The 21,200-nt window shown below is 33.2% G+C and overlaps 1 protein-coding gene across 1 annotated transcript in view; it reads left to right on the top strand.

Moving 5' to 3' along the window:
• Positions 1-20,780, top strand: part of nAChRalpha1 (nicotinic acetylcholine receptor alpha1) — a 205,754-nt gene extending 184,974 nt beyond the window's left edge. Inside the window, exons 9-10 of the mRNA XM_072537798.1 lie at positions 11,252-11,508; positions 14,212-20,780. Coding sequence (XP_072393899.1) covers positions 11,252-11,508; positions 14,212-14,415 — 461 coding nt within the window. The 3' untranslated portion in view covers positions 14,416-20,780. The remainder of the gene's footprint in view (positions 1-11,251; positions 11,509-14,211) is intronic.
• Positions 20,781-21,200: the final 420 nt, after the last annotated feature.

Raw genomic sequence — 21,200 nt, 5'->3', positions numbered from 1 at the left:
ACGGAGAGGTAATCAATAATATTAGATATACTGACGACACAGTTATTATCGCAAATGACTGCAACGAGCTTCAAAGACTCATGCAAAGCATACACACAGCAAGTCAAGAATATGGTTTAGAACTCAATACAACCAAAACTAAATGCATGCTCATCAGCAGAACACAACAACCCCCGATGCAATTGACATTAAACAACCGAAAAATAGAACAAGTGGAGACATACACATACCTTGGAACCACAGTCAACACAAAATGGGACCAGTCAACAGAAATAAGATCACGAATTGAAAAAGCGCGAAACGCGTTCAACAATATGAAAAAGTGGTTCACAAGTAAAATCTCAATGGAACTAAAATTAAGACTGGTCAAGTGTTATGTCTTCCCGGTCTTGTCATATGGAGCAGAGGCATGGACCACAACGGAAGCCACCCTAAAGAAACAAGAATCCTTTGAGCTGTGGATATATCGCCGTATTCTTCGGATATCCTGGACAGACCACATCACTAACGTGGAAGTAATGCAGAGAATAGGCAAAAGCAAAGAAATAATCTTCACCGTAAAGAAACGGAAGCTTGAGTACTTCGGACATGTCATGAGGCATACTAAGTACCGGCTGCTACAGTTAATAGTCCAAGGAAGAATCGACAGTAGGAGGGGACCGGGAAGAAGCCGACACTCATGGATGCATAACCTGCGACAATGGTTCGGACTAACATCGACCGAACTGTTCAGAGGTGCCGTAAACAAAGTCAAAATAGCCTTGTTAATAGCCAACGTCCGAAACGGATAGGGCAAAGGAAGAAGAACCATCCACAGTGACCTAGGAGTACCAACCGTAAAAGTTGTCATATCACTTCAAGCCAACAAGGACAAAATTCGTAATTCAACGCACCACAGCCAACTATCAGTGAATTATATCAGCCACCAATGGAGGAACGAAGACTGAAGAGGACTTGGCCAGAAGACCTGCTTACATAGGTGAGAACTGTCGGTGGACGGTACTCAAATCAAGGCAATATTGTCATCACATTTACTAATTACTCAATGTACTGTTTATGAGTAGATTGTAAAAATGCATTTAAAAATAAAAAAAAATCTGCAACATTTATTTTCCATCCAATATTAAATAAGTATAAAAGAGATCACTCATATTATAGATCAAATTCCATCGTCTAACATTATTATAGGAGATCTAAATGGACACACTTTGAGTATCTAATAGATATAACACATAATAGAAACTGTCATTAATACTACCAATATTACTCTGCTTAACATTTATCTCTAACAAGATTTGATTCTTTTACTGGAAACATTAGTGGTATTGACTTATCTGTTGCAAACCCTTCGTTAGTACAATACATCACTTGCTCAGTTAGTACACAATTGTATGGAAGCGATCAAGATTCAGAAATCGAGGATTGGCCACCATATGCATATGTAGTGAAGAATCAATTGAATTCTTTTTCAGATCCATCCCCTATTAACAATATATACGACTTAGTAAATAAATTTTCCTCCGTCAAACTTTCCACAGCAAATAATTTCATCGGAAAAAAGAAAATAGTTAAAAATCGTATAGAAGTAGGCGAGAGTTATTAATATTGTACCACTCAACATATTTTGAATTTAAATTTAAATAATATGCGTCATGTTTAACTGAACGATCTATTAAGACAAATAATAAACATTTACACACACATGATAATTTTTGGAACTTAATATTATTGATTTTACTGTTAAAAAAGTATGTTTTCCTGGTAAGTTGCAAGTGGTACAATTTAGAAAACTAGTTGCCTTTATTATAACATGAGTTACCTTAATTGTACCCGTAGTACTTTATAGAGGGATCAGTGTATAGTAAAATAAATTTTAGTGTGAATACCATTAATTATGTGTTGTTTAATACAATTTATTTTTCAATATCAGAAATTATTCAGTTTGAACGTACATAATATTTTTATTTACATTCAAAGTAAGAAAAAGTTTGGGTTACAGGTTGGACTCCTGCACAAAGTTCGTGGCTCCATGAACGGCATTTGGTGTATTGGATCATGTCTTTAATTCTTTTTTCCTCGCAAATTGCAGACCCACTCATCAACACACATCTCTATAGCAACGTCAGGTTGATTTGAGCTTGACGCGGCATTTAGAAGAACTCTGTAAGATTTTCACATTTCTTTTTTGCTTGTTTTTCTTGACAGCTTTTTTGTACTTTTTAATACTAGTTTTACCTTCTAGTTTTATTTTTGGAGCACTTACAAGTTTCTTGGACGATTTCGGTTTGACCTTCCCCAATTTCATTTCTATTTGTTTTATCTGTTACTGCGCTGACTGTAGCTGTTAAGCTAATTCTAATTTATTTTTATAGGGACTTCCCATCCAAACCATTGCCATGAGCAGTTCCCTTCTTGGATTTTGGATGAGGCTTCGGTATCGGGGAAATTGAAACAATTAAAATGTTAAGTTTTGGACTTTCTTCACGAGTTTTTTTAGTAGGCCTAGTTGGTGTAGTAGTCGTAGCTAAACTCTCTTTGGCACTAGGTAGTTCAGGCCAGATTATTTTGTACTCTACATTAGCTCCTGTTGTAGAACTAAGTGGTTTCATGTTTGTCTCATTAGACTCTTCATTTTCACCATCTTCCCGAGTTTCACTGCCTTTATGGTCATTTAAATTTTCAGCCGCACAAAAGTCATAATGTTTAAAGACCATGCAATCCACGGGCCATACTCCACTAGTTCAGAAACCATTGACTGTAATTTCAATGCTTGCTGCTCTCCTATAAGCTTCAGAAATCAAGCCAGCTACGTGAAGTTGTGTAACACATAATCCGGGGTTAGAACGAAACCACTTTTTAACTGATTGAGTGAGGTAGCCTTTGAAAGGCTTAAAGAATTATCTATTTAAATGCTGCACGCAATCGGTCGTATGCCCAAGCAATTGTAGCATTATTACATGGTGCTCTCTAGCACGTAAAATTGCTTCAAAATTCTTGGAGTGCGTTGTATACCCATTCAGTACCAAAAGAACTTTTTTTATACTGTTGGGTTTACAGGATTAATAAAATGCTGGATCCATTGTACAAAGAGATCACTAGTCACCAAGCCTGATTTTTGATATCTCAACCATACTCCCTAGTGTGTAACCGTTTCAAAAGATTTAGAAAATTCATTATAATTTCGATTAATATTTTTTTTAAAATAAAATTTCTCCCGCCATCTATCAGCCAAGTACTTTAATTAACTCAAGGATTCTTCTGTAATTCCAAATATATCCGTTAGATGAGAACGTTCATTAAGTTGTCAATCGTCTCAATTTGTACGGAAAAGGGGTACCATAACCATCTTTTTTTAATTTCTTAAAACGTCAAACTGTTAAGACGTGATTTGGAAAAAACGTCAAACAACTGTCAAAGTGTATAGACGCATTTCAAAGTTTCTCCTTTGATATATATAGATAATAAGGCTATTACTAATAATCCTTTGTTTGTAACCCGATCCTACCGGATACATACTTAATAGTAATAAAATACACGACATGGTTCCTCCAGCCGAAAATGGAGACCACTAACACTAACCTCGATCCTGATAAACCTCCTGACCCCCCGCTTGATTTAAGTGGAAAAAAAATTAATAACCAATATAATATATATGATTCCGGTTCTTTCGAAGTATATGTACAGGGAAAAGACAAAAATATAGGGAATTTTCACATCTTAAGTATTGCTAAAACAATATTTAACCTAAACCTACAGCAAATTATTAAATTTAACCGTAAAGGGAAAAACCGGTTAGGTGTTGTTTTTAAAGATTTTAAATCGGCAAATCCATTTTGTGAATGATAAGAGATTAGAAAGTTTACAATATGATGTCTTTATCCCAAATCACAATGTCACATGTAAGGGTATAATAAGGAACATATGTAAAGAAATATCTGAAGTAGAAATTAAAAATACAATCGAAACAAAATTAGTATCCTGTAAAGTAATTGACATAAAAAGACTAAATAGGAGAATTATCGAAGAGGGAAAAGAACAAAACTATGTACCAACAACCACCATATGCGTAACATTTACAGGAAAAGCACTGCCCAGGGAGGTGCTTGTGTATGGATTACCCATGAGGGTTATTCCATATGTCAGCCCAGTCCTAATGTGTGGAAACTGCCTGTTATATGGTCACAGTAATAATCAATGCAGAGGGAACCCAAAGTGCCAGAACTGTGGGAAAAACCAACACGGGGAAGCCTCGAATTGTGAAACATACTGCATACACTGTAAAAATCATGATCATATCTCTAAAGATAAAAAATGTAAAGAATTCCAACGGCAAAAAGAAATAAAAGCCCTAATGTCTTTCTCTAACATCTCATATTATGAAGCAAACATGCAAATACCAAAAAATGAAAACAGGGAATACTCTTTGAACGAAGAGAATTTTCCTGTCTTGCATACAGAATCCAAGCCTAATAATATAATAGATATCACAGAAAGAAGAATAGAAGCCATAAAGAATGACACAAGTATACCAAAATATAACCAAATCGTCAAATCTCAACCCACCAAAAGAAGGAAACCAAACATGACAGGATATGACAAAAAACAACATAGTGCTCAATTAATTAATCCGGAGGGAAGATTGAACTGGGCAACAAATTCTCAATCAATGCCATCAACATCAAAAGGTTACAGTGCAAATAAGGAAACTGAACATGGAATCTCCCATGCAATATCATTACTACCACCACAACATAAAGAGATGGTACTATCTTTTGTAAACAACTTGCTAAGAAACTTATACCCTAACTCATCTAATGTATCACAATATAAATCAATTAAAAGCAGCTCAACAAATAACATAACCTATGAGTTAATGGAAGATGGGACAGTATCTGATGCTTCAGAATACTAAGCCCAAAATAAAAATAAAAAATAAAGCTTTCACTCCTTTGACTATAATACAATGGAATATGAGATCATATAATGCTAATGTGGATAACTTAAAAATAATTATCAAAGAATACAATCCTGACATATTATTGCTAAATGAAACATGGTTAAATAATAACCATATAATCAGATGCAAGGGCTATCAAGTAATTAGAGATGATAGAGATGATTCATATGGTAGTATAGCCATCCTTATTAGGAATGAAGTAGAATTTTATGAAATATCTGTATGTAATAAATTTAATAACAACTCTCAACTGCAAGCAATCTTCCTACCTAAATTCCAAATTAACCTACTTAATGCCTATTTCCCTAATGCAAATACCATATCTAAACAAAAATGGATAAAACTGATCCAGGAAATCAACAAACCAGTAATAATAATGGGAGACCTGAACGCCAAGCATGAGGCTTGGGGTAGCCATTGTAATAATTCCAATGGGAGAAACATCTTCCAAACATTAGATGAGCTGGAACTAGTTTTTTTAAATGATGGTTCATATACCAGAATAGCACCACCTCCAAAAAGATCATCAGCTGTGGATCTAACAATAACATCTAAGAATATTGCTACCAGATCATCATGGCAAATAATTCCTGACCTAGGATTTAGTGATCACCTACCCACAATGTGCAAAATTGGTGTCCAAAACATTACCATCCACATGCCACCAAGGAATAACAGAAACTTCAAAAAAGCTAATTGGAACCAATATACCTCAGTATTAGAGTCATCATTTACATCATTTCCAGGGGAGAACTACCGATCATTTGCAGATCTAATAAATGAAGCTGCACAGTTGTCCATCCCATTGTACAAATCAAATGTTAATAAACAGTATCATATCCCATGGTGGGACGAATCTTGCGCTGAAGTCATTAAAGACAGAATTAAGGCAACAAAGCAATTCCAATCAACACCCAACTTACAAAATTATTTAATAGTAAAAAACAAATGTGCTATAGCTAGAAGATTCCTTAAAGAAAAAAGAAAGAATAATTTTAGGAAATTTGCAGAAGGCCTTAATAGAAACTCGCCAATCAAGACAATATGGGATAAAGTTAGGAAAATAGCTGGATATGGTAATAGCCCAATTAACTCCCTTCCTGATCCTAATATGGCACAAGAGATACTGAATTCCTTGGCTCCTCCCAGTATACATTTACATCAACAAAGTATACAAACTAGCAATACAAGTTCCCCTTTTACCTTTAATGAATACAAATTCATAATCAATTCTAAAAAGGAATCTGCTACGGGACTTGACTTAATTTCATACTCTATGATTAGAAATCTACCTCATTCAGGATCATTACTATTATTACAAATTTTTAACAAATGCTTAAGTACAGGGACCATTCCGATTGAATGGAAACAGTCATTAATAATTCCAATCCTAAAACCTATGAAAGATAAACTCATTGCAACTAACTATAGGCCTATTGCCCTCACCTCTTGTGTAGGTAAAGTTTTAGAATCAATGATCAAAAATAGGTTGGAATGGCGTATAGAAAATAAGGGAATCCTCAGACCATTGCAGCTAGGTTTTAGAAGGGGTAAAGGATGTTTAGAATGTCTATCCTATTTGACATCTGAAATCCAAAAATCATTTAGTAATAATGAATGTACAATAGGAATATTCTTGGATATCCATTCAGCATATGATAATGTTAATATTGACAAACTGTACTCTACATTAATACATTTGGATATACCACATGATTTAGCTAACCTCATATATGACTTTTTAAAATGCAGAGAACTGTTTGTCAAAGATAACTCTGGGTTAGTACATGGCCCAAATACCACTAGCACTGGACTCACACAAGGATCACCATTAAGTCCAATGCTATTTAATATATATACCTACTCAATACACGAAGTGTTCCCCAAAAATGCTAAAGTCATACAGTATGCTGACGATTTTGTAATTCTAATCAAGGGAGTGAATGTTAAAAATATGATATCAAAATTAAACAAATATTTAGTCAATCTTGAAGCCTGGCTGGACAATCATAATTTGAACATCTCTGTGGGCAAATCTAAAGCTATCTTGTTTACAAGGGGTAATACCAAAATAATGCCTGGAAATATCAGTTATAAGAGTCAACATATAGAGTGGGTAGATAAAATTAAATACCTAGGAATGGTTTTACAGAAGAACCTTAAATGGAAGGCACACATTAACCAGCTGGAAGTCAAAATAGGTAAAGCACTGAATGTAATGCGTGCCTTGTGTGGAACATGGTGGGGCAGTGACCCAAAAATATTAAAACTGATCCATGAAGCACTTATCCTAAGTCATTTAAACTATGGGGGTCAATTCCTATCTACGTGCCCTAAATATATATTGAAGAAACTAGATCAGATGCACTACCAAAGTATTCGGATTATCACAGGATGCATGAAGTCAACTCCAATCCAAGCCTTGTTATCAGAGTCTGGAGAACTGTCATTAAAATACAGAAGAGAATGGCTCACCACAAAATTTTTGCTAAAAAACCTAAGCATTAAAAACAACCCTGTCATTCAATCAATCATTGAATTAGAAGCACTTTGTAATATGGACAATAAATACTGGAGAAATAAGGAAAAACCCATATTGATAGCAACTATCAGAAAAATCCAACCTTATTTGCAGAACCTATATTCCAGTAAACTTCTTCCTTGCCATGAATATGACTTGGAACTACAACTTCAACCATTAGGAATTCTGAATGAAAATATTACAAAAAATGAATTCAATCTTATGAATTTTGTGAACTTAGTTAAAAAATTCCATTCATACAAAAAATTCTTTACAGATGGCTCAACGGACACAATGGGAAATGCGGGATTTGGTGTTTTTTCCCCAGATATAAACTATTCATTTTCATCTAAACTACCAAATCATACCCAAATATGTACAGCAGAGGTTACTGCGATCAATCATGCAGTCCAAATTATACGGGAACAAAATATCACAGAAGCCATTATCTTTTCTGACTCCAAAAGTGCACTACAAAAAATTAAAAAAACAGGGTTTTCTAAAGACACAGAACATATATCGTATTTAACGAAAAGAGGAATTATCCTAGCAAGGAACAATAATATCAAAATCTTACTAGCATGGATCCCAGGACACACTGGTATCACTGGAAACTACAAGGCCGACCAACTTGCCAATATAGGTCGTTCCCTGAATATTCCCATGAATATCAAGCTAGAGTTTTCAAATTTCACACCCTACTTGAAAAGAGAGATTTGGTCTAATTGGGCAGCTGAATGGTACGAAGGATATGGCACAAGCAATTCATTCTACGCCAAAATTAATAAACGAATCCACACACTACCATGGTTCAATAAATTCGCATATATCAGTAGGAGACATTTAACTACAATCATCCGTATGAGAACGGGCCATTGCTCATCCCCTCTTCATCTATTCAGAATTGGAGTCAAAGATGATCCTTATTGCGAATGTGGCCAAGTGGGAGGCTTAAACCATATTTTATTAGAATGTCACTTAAATCAAAACCCACACTTTGACTTGTATGCCGAATTAGCTAAAACTAAACTTCCCACCCCATAAATATTTGTACAATTCTCACAAATATTAATGAAAATACAATCAACACCTTATGCAACTTTATTTCTACCTTTAATATTAAATTATAAACTATGATATTCCTTCAGTCCTGGGTGCTTCTACCTTATCTGTTGGTAGCATTTCTGGTGTGTGCAAAGCTTGGACGCTACCCCCGAGCGAGAAAAGTTTATACCTTTGTTGTGTTGTATTACTAATATTTTAGCTTGTGAAGAAAAAAAAACCAGCACAAGTATACATGTAGAATAACCTAAAACAAACAAAGGAAGAATATAAGTGTAGGTAGACACTGATTGCTGAAGCAAGACAAAAAGTGTCTACCCTCGAAGTAAACTGGGTAAATTGTCTAGAACATAGCCCAAAAAAGAATAAGAAGAAGAAGAAGAAGACGTGATTTTGTTTTGTGGTCTCTTAAAAGAGACCCTTATCGTGAGGCTAGAGATGTTAAATAATATACTTATTTGACTCGAAGTAACACATTCTAAACTCAGTCCAGTAATACCTAATGGTATAAAAGGATTCCTAATAAAATGGTTTAATCCAATCAATACTTAGAGGGTAAAAAGAGCCTTTTCTTCCTAACCACCAGCATTTGGATAAATCAGGTTGTACCAAATTTCATATTTCTATTCTCTATTGAGCAAGCGAGGAATATTTATGAACTTTTAAAATTAGTGAAGTGTCTTATTTTTATCTAAAATTATAATAGATATTCGTAGTTAATAAATAACTATATTTCTTTGAATGTGAACGAATTTCAAAATTTGGGATAATACATAAAATGCATTCTGAGTTTAACATCGTGATATTAGAACGTTTGTTTACATACGATTCTAAAAACACTTCTCACAACCAAATAACGTAAACATAAGTTAATATTTTAATGTCTTTCTGGAACGACGTAACTTTTACAGTGTCTTTTAATATTGTTTTTTTTGTTCATTACTTGGAAATAAAAGTGTTTTTTGTAAAACTTTCCCTAAATTCTTATTTTTTTCTTCTCGTCCCCCTTCGAGATTAACGAGGGGTGGTGCCCAATAATAAGTTCTAAAATAATACAGTTTTTATATATGTTTGAAAGAACCACGCCCATCTCTCTCCGACAGGAGCAACCTGTGGCCTTGGATATAAATTTGTAAGTACTTGATGCTACAAGTGTAGCACCAACTTTCAAATCCTTATTCATTCGCATACGCTTAAATATAAGCATAGGGGGAACGTAAATTTCTGAAGCATTCGCACAGCAAACAACTGTCATGTTGACTCTACGTTCTCTACTGGACACTGACCCAACTTGCCTTTTACTTATTTGTGCACAGTGCTGACGTTTTATCAACGTTAAATATGCGAGTTGCATCAATATTATTCTCATTAACAATTCTTTCCAAAAGGTCGAAAAAGACGTAAACATTCCTTTTTAATTTCTTCTTTTCTAAAATTCTTTATTAAAATTATGTGGTATTTAATTTTTCTCGACGATTTGAAATGCAAGCCTTTGACCATCATTGATTGTGAGACCAAACATCAACGTCTCCAGTTTTAAAATGTAATTAACTAGCTCTTTCTCCACTGATTGGTAACACACTGCCTCGGCCAAAAGCCTTCGTTTCTTCTTTTGCTTTGACATTGATCCCCTTAAGGTGACGGAGCAAGGTAGGCTTAGGGACTTCATACTGCCTGCAGCATTCATTTAATCCCATGTCTCCATTATGATATGTTTGAAGAGCCCGGCTCATGTCGTCCACATTTCAAGTCCCATATTTTTCTTAGGGCATCTAAAACACACAAGAACGGTGTGTGTTATTTTTTATTTATTTATTTTTGAAAATAAATATGTCTTAAATACCCAATGGTATCTAAACTTGTACTGGTACAATATAGGCAATTCGGCGTGGTACAATATGGGAAACCTGCACTTTATGTAAATAAACTAGGATTCCTTACCTAAAAACTCTCCGACAAAGGGAAACAACTCAGTTTTATACCCCGAAATACATGCTTTTCTTGTATTTATGAATCAAAATGGTTTGTACATACTTTTAAAGTAGCTGTAACCTTACGTATGGAACTAGAAAACTATACTGAAACACCATGAAATGCAAAAAATTCGATAAAACAAAATCGACAAATGTGAACGTTTTAGAACTTCAGCACTTAACTCTTGGTAGTAACTAGTTCCAATAAACAACATAAGAGCACTCTGGCTTCTTCATAAAGGATAAATACAGAAGGGATACAATATTGGCGCCGGTACAATTTCAGCTACTTTCCCCTACCTTGGTAGTACAATTGCTGTCAAAATGCTATAAAAGAAGACTTACAGAACTTTCAATAGATATAAAATACAAAAAATACAAGAAAATCTTCTGGAATATAAGAAGTTAAGAACTATTTTCAAAAAAAAAGTGGTAACAGAAGCAAAAAAGGAATTGTGGAAACAGTTCTACCCCAGTAACAATAATGTATCTTTTGAGTAAGATCACCAAATTATTTATATCGATGTCACACCTGCAAAATCAAGCACCAAAATGAGATGTAACATGGAGTTGCGAAAGATCACTTTGAGTCATATTTACTATACTTATAATTAAAACATGCTAAATGATCCATGAACACCTTTTTCACCAACGATCAAAATGATATCGGTTAAATATAATAATAAATATCAATTTTATAATTTTCCTACGGTATTTTTTTATATTATATTGTTTTAGGTCTTCCACCCCCTAGGTTTGAAGTACCTCACAGTGGGGGCTTGGGTTCTTGTTTTGGAGAACCTCCCTTTCCATTACCTCTTACCGGAGGTGATGAAGATCTGTACAGTCCTGCTAGTTGCAGGACGAATACCTTTGATGGTACCAGCGATATAAGTCCATCGTTTGACAAGCTGGATAGCCATGATATGGAAAGAACAATTGCCGATTCCAGATTCATTGCTCAACATGTTAGGAATAAGGATTCTTTTGAAAGTGTACGTAGTGCTTTTTTAGTTTTCATTATATATAATTGTTTCTTTATTTATGATAGATAATAGCATCTATTTTAAAAACTTATTATTTTTTCAGCCTGGTATTTGAGGATATAATACCATTTATGTTGTGTTGATCTCTTTTTCTTTTGTGATTTTATTGTTCATAATATACTATAAGTATCTTGTTCAAAAAGTAAATTTCATTCAACAACTTCTATAAATTCGTTGGTAAATTTCTTTAATAATGTTACTTTGAAGTTTGGCTGTTTCCAGACAGAATATCCAATTTAAAAAGGAGATCGGGAAAACGAGAGAAAAAATCGACATTAATAAACTAAAAGATCCCGACACTGCAAATGTATACAAAAAGCAAATAGAAGATCAAATAAGGACAGAAAAACTTAAAAGAAGAAGAAGACTTTAACCAACTATAACCAAATATACGAGATATTGTGTTACAGAAATCGGTTGAAATATTGGGCAAAACCAAGTCAGAAAAAAGTAACCATTGGTTTGATCATTAGTGTGAAGTGGCCACAAATAGAAAGAACGCAACATATCAAAAAACCATCGACGCAGGTTGTACATGGAGAATAATAGAAGAGTATAGACGTCTTAAAAGAGAGGAAAAACGTATCCATCGACATAAGAAGAGGGAATACGAACAGAACACTCTCAATGAGATACAAAGTTTATTCGATAAAAATGAAACGAGGAAATACTACAAACCCTTAAATATTAGCCGTCGAGAATTTAAACCACGATTAAAAATTTGTAAAGACACTAACGGTGGAATTCTACATGATAAAAACTCAGTTCTAAACAGATGAGCACAACATTTCAGCGAACGTCTAAATATAAACGATATTGAAGGAGGATACAACATAGACAATTAACAAAATCTATATCGTCAACTAAATAGTGAAGACCCAACAAGCGAAGAATTGTCAAATGCCATTATAAAACTCAAAGATAATAAAGTCCCAGGAATCGATGAAATTTGTTCGGAAATGTATAAAAAATGTGGTGATCAACTTTTTGCAGCAATCCATAAACTAACAGTATTTATATGGCAGAATAAATTGGTACCAGAAGAGTGGCTAAAGGGAATAATATGTCCGTTGCATAAAAAGGGTGATCGACTGAAGTGTAAGAACTATAGAGGTATTACTTTGTTAGCATCTGTGTATAAACACTACAACTACGCATCAAATTCAAACAAATAAACAAATTCTAGAAAAGTCACTAGAATGTAACATAGATACACACCATCTCTTCGTCAACTTCAAAGCAAAATATGGCAGTGTGAAAAAAACCACATTATATATTGCAACGATAGTTAGTTAAGTTGATTCAACTAACAATGCAAAATGTAACCTCATGCGTTAGAATTAAAGGAGAAAACTCTACGTTCTTTAACATTAATAATGGTCTAAGACAGGGGGACGCGCTGGCGTGTCTCCTCTTTAATAGTACCTTGGAAAAGGCAATCAGACAATTAAATATTAGAATGAATGAAAGTATTTTTAATAGATCGACGCAAATTCTTGCATTCGCTGACGATATAGTTATAGTGGGCAGAAGTATGAGAGACATGGTGCAGTGTTTGACAAGGCTTGCGGACGCGGCAAGTGAATTAGGCTTGTAAACGAGGAAAAAAACAAATACATGTTGGTTTCGAAAAAACCCCGAAATATCCAACAGAGAATGCAAATTAACAACCATACCTTTGAGCAAGTCAAAGCATTCACATATCTTGGATCCCTAGTAAACGCAACAAACACGACAAGTGACGAAATAAAAAGAGGCATAGCAATAGCAAACGGAATTGTTCACGCTCTCCAGAAACAGCTAAAAAATAAAAATAAAAAACGTGTAGTAAAGCTCAATATATACGAGACCTTAATAAGACTGGTTTTAATATATGGGGATGAAACGTGGACCTTATCTCAAAATGATAAAAGAGTTCTTGGTATTTTTGAGAGAAAAATTTTTGGGGCCGTAAATGAAAATGGGCTATGGCGTCATACAACTTTGAACTATATCATTTATACACCGATCCAGATATTTTGAAATTCGTTAAAGTGCAGAGACTTAGATGAGCTTGACACATTGCTATGATGTCAGATCACGACTACACGAAGAGATTAACATTTTCAAAACCAGAGGGCACAAGAAGTAGAGGATGACTACGAAGAAGATAGATTGATGATGTGGAAGAAGACCTACATATTTCTAAGTGTCGGAAGATGAAGGGAAGTTGCCAGGAATCGACAGGAATGGTGACTTCTTTGGGAGCAGGCCAAGATCCACAACGGATTGTCGAGCCACTTTTGATGATGATGATGATTTGGTTGTTTCTTTTGCGGTCTTCTACTTTGATTTTATAATTTTTTTATTTTGGTGCTGATACTGATTTTCTCTCTGCGTTTTCTCTTGTTTAATGTCTAGTAAACTTAGTCGCATTGACTGTTGTTGATTTCTGGTTCCATTTTCCTTTCTCCAGTTATAACCAAACACAAATATTTGAAATTTTTGATTTCCGAAGTGGAAATGAAAACGTCAAATAAACTTATTTCAAAGTAAAATTGTGGCTTATTCCCAACAAAAATAGTAATTATTTTATTTTATATTTATGTTTAATAATTTCTTCACTGTAGAAATAAAGTTTGTACATGATATGTATTGTGATATACATTTTAGGTTGCAGAAGATTGGAAATATGTGGCAATGGTGCTCGACAGACTTTTCTTGTGGATTTTTACGTTGGCTTGCATCGTTGGAACCGGCATAATCATCTTCAATGCTCCATCTTTGTACGATACCACGAAACCAATCGACGTACTTATTTCTAAAGTGGCGAAAAAGAAAATGGCGTTACTTAAAATGGTTCCTGAGGAACTTTAAGACTTGCAAAATTTTAAGCAGCTGTCTGTGTTCACTTAAATTAAGATAACGATTACAATTATAAAAATGATGTATGGGTCAATGACTATCTACAGATATTTTTTATTTGTCCATACTTTATTTAAAGTTATGTTACTGTTAAATTGAAAATTTATTAATATTTTTGCTATTCTCTTATAGTCTAGTTAGTAGGTGATTTTCAAAATGTCGGTGAGTTAATAAAGTTTAAAGTAGTAATTATTTTGAGGTATGTTTTTTGATATATATATATATATATATATATATATATATATATATATATATATATATATATATACAGGGTGAGTTTTTATTGTAATATCGGTCGATAATTCCATTATGGTATAAAATATCCAAAAAACTTATTTAGAAAAAATGTAGGCAATGATATTACCCATATTTGGGAAATATGTGAAATTCTACAGAGTGATTAATAACGACGTGATATAGCAAACATACAAAAATGTTTAAATGGGACTTTTAATTCTTCTCATAATTCTTGTTCTTATAGTATTGGGTTTTGTATTACCATAAAAAGTATTAGGTATGTTTGTTGGTCAAACAAGTTATGACCATTTTAATTTCGAAATCCCTATGAAATCAACACCATGTATATAAAGAAGTGATGCATAAACAATTATTTATTCTATATAATAAAGTAAGTAATATATTGTAGTTTTTAAATTAAGTTTAGTTAAAATCATTGACAAAAATGTGTATACAGGGTGAACTACAAAACAAAATTACGATTTTCTTAATTTTTTTAAATGGATCACCCTATATTTTATTTTTTAGAAATATTGTATTCATGATACTCTTTCATTTTTATATAGCATTCCCCATACCTGAACTGATTACTTTCCAAGATATTTTTACTTTTCTTCAAATTTCGGTACTCAAAGTATTAAGTATTTAGTGATAATATTACACAATTACTTTTATTCAATAAGTAACTAGCAAAAAATATAAACCACAACAATATGCAATAAATTTATCAATAAATGTGATAGATATATAGATAGATAGATAAATGTGATAAATAATAAAATAATATGTTTTGTATAATAATATAACAAGATTATTTTTATTCAATAAACAACTCACACAAAACAGAAAGCAAAACAATATACAATTGAGGTAACAATCCATTTGTGTTAGTTACAACTTTGAAAAAATGACAGTATTCGTGTCAGTTACAAAGGTAAAATAGTAGGCTTTGAAAAAATGGCAGTTTTTATATTCTTTAACCGTAAACGGTAGGCTTTGGAAATGACAGTTTTCATATTATTACCTTTTTAATCGGTCTGTGTGGCTTGTCTTTACTGTTCGTTTTAAGTTCGAGAAATTGCTTACTTGGATCCAGAATATATCACGAGCGATATCCTGAACGGAGGAAGCCAAATGCAGGAGCTTTTGAAAAAATAATGGATCGCTTTATTCTAAGTTCTAAGTAAAGAAAGGGAATATGATGGACTGATAGCTACTACTGAAGTTCCCCACATCAGCACTCGTGAAATTTCACGTCAACATGACATTAGTCAAACTTCGGCGGCAAAAATCCTTCATAAACATAAACAGCATCCTTACCGCATACAGTTACATCAAGAATTGACAGTCGATGATTATTAACGCAGATTAGCTGTTTGCCAATGGTCTCAGCAGCCAGTGCAAGGAGACCGATTTTTTTTTCGATTATGTACTTTTTGGAGATGAGGCTACATTTCATAAAAATAGAACGGTGAATCGGCATAATTTTCATTAATATGTATCAAGCAATTCCAATTTTGTTAACACTAATAGTCAAACTAGGTGGTTTGTAAATGTTTGGGGTGGTATTGTTGGCGATTATGTGATAGACCCCCTTTTTTTATGGTCGTGTGAATGATGCGATATATCTGAATTTTCTAAATAATCATTTGCCAATACTACTGCAAAATTTACCTTTTAATATTCGACAATCATCTAAATAATACCTTTCCTGAGAGGTGTATTGACAGAGGAGGACTAACTGTTTGGCCACCGCGATCACCGGAATTCTCCAAAATTTATTTTTTCATGTGGGACTATATAAAAGACCTTCTATACCAGAAGTCTACAACAACGCCAGATGATATGAAAAATAGAATAATAGAAGCTTTTAATAAAATTGACTTACAAATGTTAAGAAATGTGGCTCGGTCATTTGAATATCGGTTACAAACTTGTATAGACGTTGAAGGTGGACATTTACTTTAGACTTATTTCCTTAATATCACATTAATTGTTACATTCATTACATATTATTATGGTTAACTTGAAAATAAGTATCCTAATGACCATCTCAACGGTTTTCATTAAAATACAGGTAATTGTCAATACCTATTTTTATCAGGTCTTTTACAAGCACCAACATATTTCAATATCATTACTACCCACTTTTAAATGAATAACTAACTACCTAGACTATTAGTATATGTTATATTTTAAACTATCTTAACGAATAACGTGTTAAATGTGACTGTAAAACGATTTAATATATGAATAATCAAAATCAAAAACAAAATAATAAATTTTAAATTTTTAAATTTGTCGTATTCAAAAATTAAATTTAAAATACAAATCAAAAGATTTTATCTTGTAAGACAGCTGCATATAATTTTTAAAATATCAAATTTTTTGTACGTTTCGTAATTATATAAATTTGCTGTATACGCGTATAGGGTACAGCACGATTATTTAATAGATAAAAAACACAATCTGCGATTAAAACTAAGAATCTTATTCGTAAAAATATATTTTAGACATCGTTTTTTACTATTTTGTGAACCATTTTTGAACAGGGTTCTTAGTTTCTAAATTTTAATTAAATTAACACCTTTTTGATTACTTTATAATACATTAAATTAAATATTGAAGCAGCAGCAGAAAGATTAAATAGAAACAGAAACTGAGTACTCGTAAAAAAAATTGGTTTGACGATGAATGCAAAAATGTAACAAAAGAAAAAATAAAGCTTAGAGATAAATACTTACCCGATTAACTAGAACAACTGTAGAGAATTGCCAGATAAAGAGAATAGAAGAAAATAGGATACACAAAAGAAAAAAGGAAACCTCTGAAATAAAAAACTTTAATATATATAAACCTTAATGGAGAGAAAGGATTCAGAGAATTCTATAAGAAAGTTAACGTCTACTGAAAATAATTCAAGGCACACGACGAACTACAATAACTATAGAGAATTACCAGACAAAGAGAGTTCCGAGGAAAGCAAACAAGCAATTTAATTTAACCCAGCCTGTGAGACTTGTACACCTCTTGAAAGACACTCGGGTGATTACAATTCATTGGGCGATCCCTTTCCCCCCATAGCACTCTGATGCGTAATAGGGACTCTCTTTCAGCAAAATGCTTGTGTGGAAGTCCTGGGTACAAGAACTCACAAAGCATACATACTCGTATGTATGGTTTGTGCAAGAACTCGTAAAGCAGTTTAGCATAAGGTACTCTTTTCCTGCTATCTCTGGTGACATCATTGAATCTGAAATCGCTTGCTCGGGCTACAAGGCTACTCCCAGTTCGGCGACTTGGCGCTGGAGGATGTTGGCCTCTCGTGTCCGAGTTTAGCGTTTTATGTTAATTTTTTTTGGTGGATTTCGCATTCATGTTAGTAGTTTTGTAATTTTTTTAGTGACTAAAGCCATTTTTTGGGTTTTTGTAATTTTTTTTGAGAGATGTCATTAGTCATTGTTAAAATTGCCAGTGTTATGTACTGGGTTGTCTTTTGTTGGTACATCTACGATTATCTAGACTTAATATGTTTTGGTCTTTTGTGCTTCCATCGATGGAAAGCATCATATCTTATTATCTCTCGCAGGATCGAACTTGGGTGATTCTCTAATTCTGCAAACCTACTTCTGGCTTTTTCTTCCTTCCTGTATCACCCTTACTTGTTTTAGTTCTCTGAACAAGAAACGTTTAGAAACGTATCGGGGTATATATTTACTGCTTTTCTGAGGCTGTTATTATGTGCTGCTTGTATTATCTTTTCGTTTGATTCATTTGTGTGTCCCCATGCGAGAGATGCATATGTTATTATTGGAAGTATGATGCTGTTAATCAGTCTTATTTTTGTTTTTAGTCTTGATTTGCTTCTTCTACCTACTTCCTAAAGAGAGTCCTCTTTGCCGCTCTGGCTTTTGGTTTGGTCCACGTGTTGCGTAAAGGTTAGTACTTGATCCATTGTGATTCCTAGATATTTTGCTTCTCTTTTCCATTCGATGGGATTGTTTTGCACTATCAGCTGTTCGTCTAGGGTTCAAAATATTTCTTAATGCATTCATAAAATGTTCAACAACCCATAACAGCAAGAAATTATATCAAACTCCTAAATGAAGAGTAAAATTTTCAACATACAGAAATAAACGACAAAAATAACTATGTACTTTAAAAGTACTGCTGCATTTCTATTTTTAAAAGGAAATATGGCGCTTCATAAGAGGTCAAAGAACGAAGGTAAAGGAACTAATAGAACCAAAACACATACAAAAGGATACGTGGATTGACTACCTTAAAAAGCTATATGCGGAGGAAGAACAAACGACACTAGAACTGGAAACACCACAAATTAAGAACTTAATATAAATGTACAAGAAGTTCAGAAAATACTTAAAAACCTGAAGAACAGAAAAGCAACAGGTAAAGACCGGATACCAAACGAGGGACTAAAATATTGTGGAGCAGCAATGACAGAACAATTAACAACATTCATTAATAAAATTATAAAACAAAATAAAATACCGGAAGAATGGAGAACGAGCGAACTATTTCTACTATTAAAAAAGGAGATAAAAAACAGCCAGAAAACTACAGAGGTATAAAATACTACGCTAAAACTTACAGCTAAAATTTTACAAGTGGTAATAAATCAGAGGATAAGCTTAAAAATCGTGTACAGATGCAATATTCGTTATAAAGTAAATTACTGAGAAATCACTAGAGTATAATAGACCAGCATTTCTGTGTCTAATTTACCTAAAGAAAGCGTTTGACAGAGTAAGACTCAAAGATGTAATCCATCTTCTGTATAATAGAGAAGTTCCCCTAAATATTATAAAAACTATCGATAACATCTATCAAAACAATAAAATGGAAGTCAGAATAAATTGACAACTTACAGAACCTTTAAAAATAGGCAGCTGAATAAGACAAGGGGTTTCATTGAGCCCCATGCTCTTCAATTTGATCATAGATGAAATCATCAAAACCGTTAACAAAGGAAGAGGATACAGAATGGGAAACAAAGAAATCAAAATACTCTATTACGCAGACGACGCAATATTGATAGCCCAAGATGAAGATAGTCTGCAAAGACTGGTCCACAGTGTTAACATAAGAGCAAAAGAATTTAATATGACTATCTCATCTCAGAAAAAGAAAGGATGCCTTAATAACACTATATGACGAAACAGATACATTGACACTGAGATGAAGTCAAGAATTTATAAAGCCAGTGTAAGACCAATAATGACATACGTCTCAGAAACAAGATCCGACACAGCCACAACGCAACTGGAAACGACAGAGATGAGAGTACTGAGAAGAATTACAGAAAATACGCTGAGAGATCGAAAGAGAAGTGAAAACATTCGAAGAAAATGTAACGTACAGTGTATAAATGAATAGACACAAAATAAAAAAAAAGAATGGAATAACCACATAAGCAGAATGGAGGAGACCCATGTCGTCAAAATAGCAAGAGATAAGTCACCAATCGGCAGAAGAAGTATCGGAAGACCGCGCAAAAGATGAAGTGACAACCTTTCATAAATGTATTAATCCGCCAATGAACAAGCAGAATTGCTTATAAAGAAAACACGCAAAGTTTTCTATTTGGTGACTATGGGTAGGTAATGAATTAAAAATATATTGCATTTATAAGATTGCAAAGATAATTTAAACTTTAAATTACCGAAAAACTTGCAAAATTAAAATTTTTATTCAAATGTCACAATACGACGACAAAATATAATTAAATTTGACATTGGTTGTGTAACGATTCTGAAAATTATTAAACAAAGTAGTACTTATCCCATAAAACAAATACTAAATTTTTAAAAATAAGATTTATGTCGTTCTTAAGAAGACATTATTAAAGTGTTTTTATATAAAATATGTGAAAATTATTATTATTCTTTTAAGAATTGTACAAAAAAATTGATATCAAAGAATAAAAGTCGCCGTTGCAAGACTAAAATTGCGATAACGATGATAATCACTAACATAGTAATTGTTATGTTATGTAATTGATAAATCAATAATATTATAATGTTAATAATTGTTTCATTTGTAAGGAACAATATGTAGACGAGTCGATTATAATAAATTTTTTCAATAAGTATTTCTTCGTTTTTATACAAATTCCAACCCGATTTTTGACTATTGCAGTGGCGGCCCGTGAGGTAGTGCCAAAGACCCATCTTATTTTTATGCAGAAACATGTTTTTAATCTTGAAAACGTCTTAATGCCTATTAATTGTATTGCGTCCTTTTCATTTTATCTTCATAAATTATAAAAAATCTGGCAACTGTGTGTGTAATATATCCTCCGCCATCCAAAGCGGAGGTTACCCAAAGGAATAATCTTGTGCCATTATTATACTGGCGCATATGAAAAGAGAAAGATTTTACAGTCATTTTATATAAGTAACACAGATAGAGCTATATTGGACTTTTAATAAAAAGTTAAATGAAAATCTTTGCTCTGGGCTTAAAAAGCAAGATCTACT

This window comes from Diabrotica undecimpunctata, chromosome 7, assembly GCF_040954645.1.
Source record: "Diabrotica undecimpunctata isolate CICGRU chromosome 7, icDiaUnde3, whole genome shotgun sequence".
Classification (NCBI taxonomy): Eukaryota; Metazoa; Arthropoda; class Insecta; order Coleoptera; family Chrysomelidae; genus Diabrotica; species Diabrotica undecimpunctata.
The sequence above is the reverse complement of the archived record's forward strand: the minus strand, read 5'-3'. Positions and strand labels throughout refer to the sequence as shown.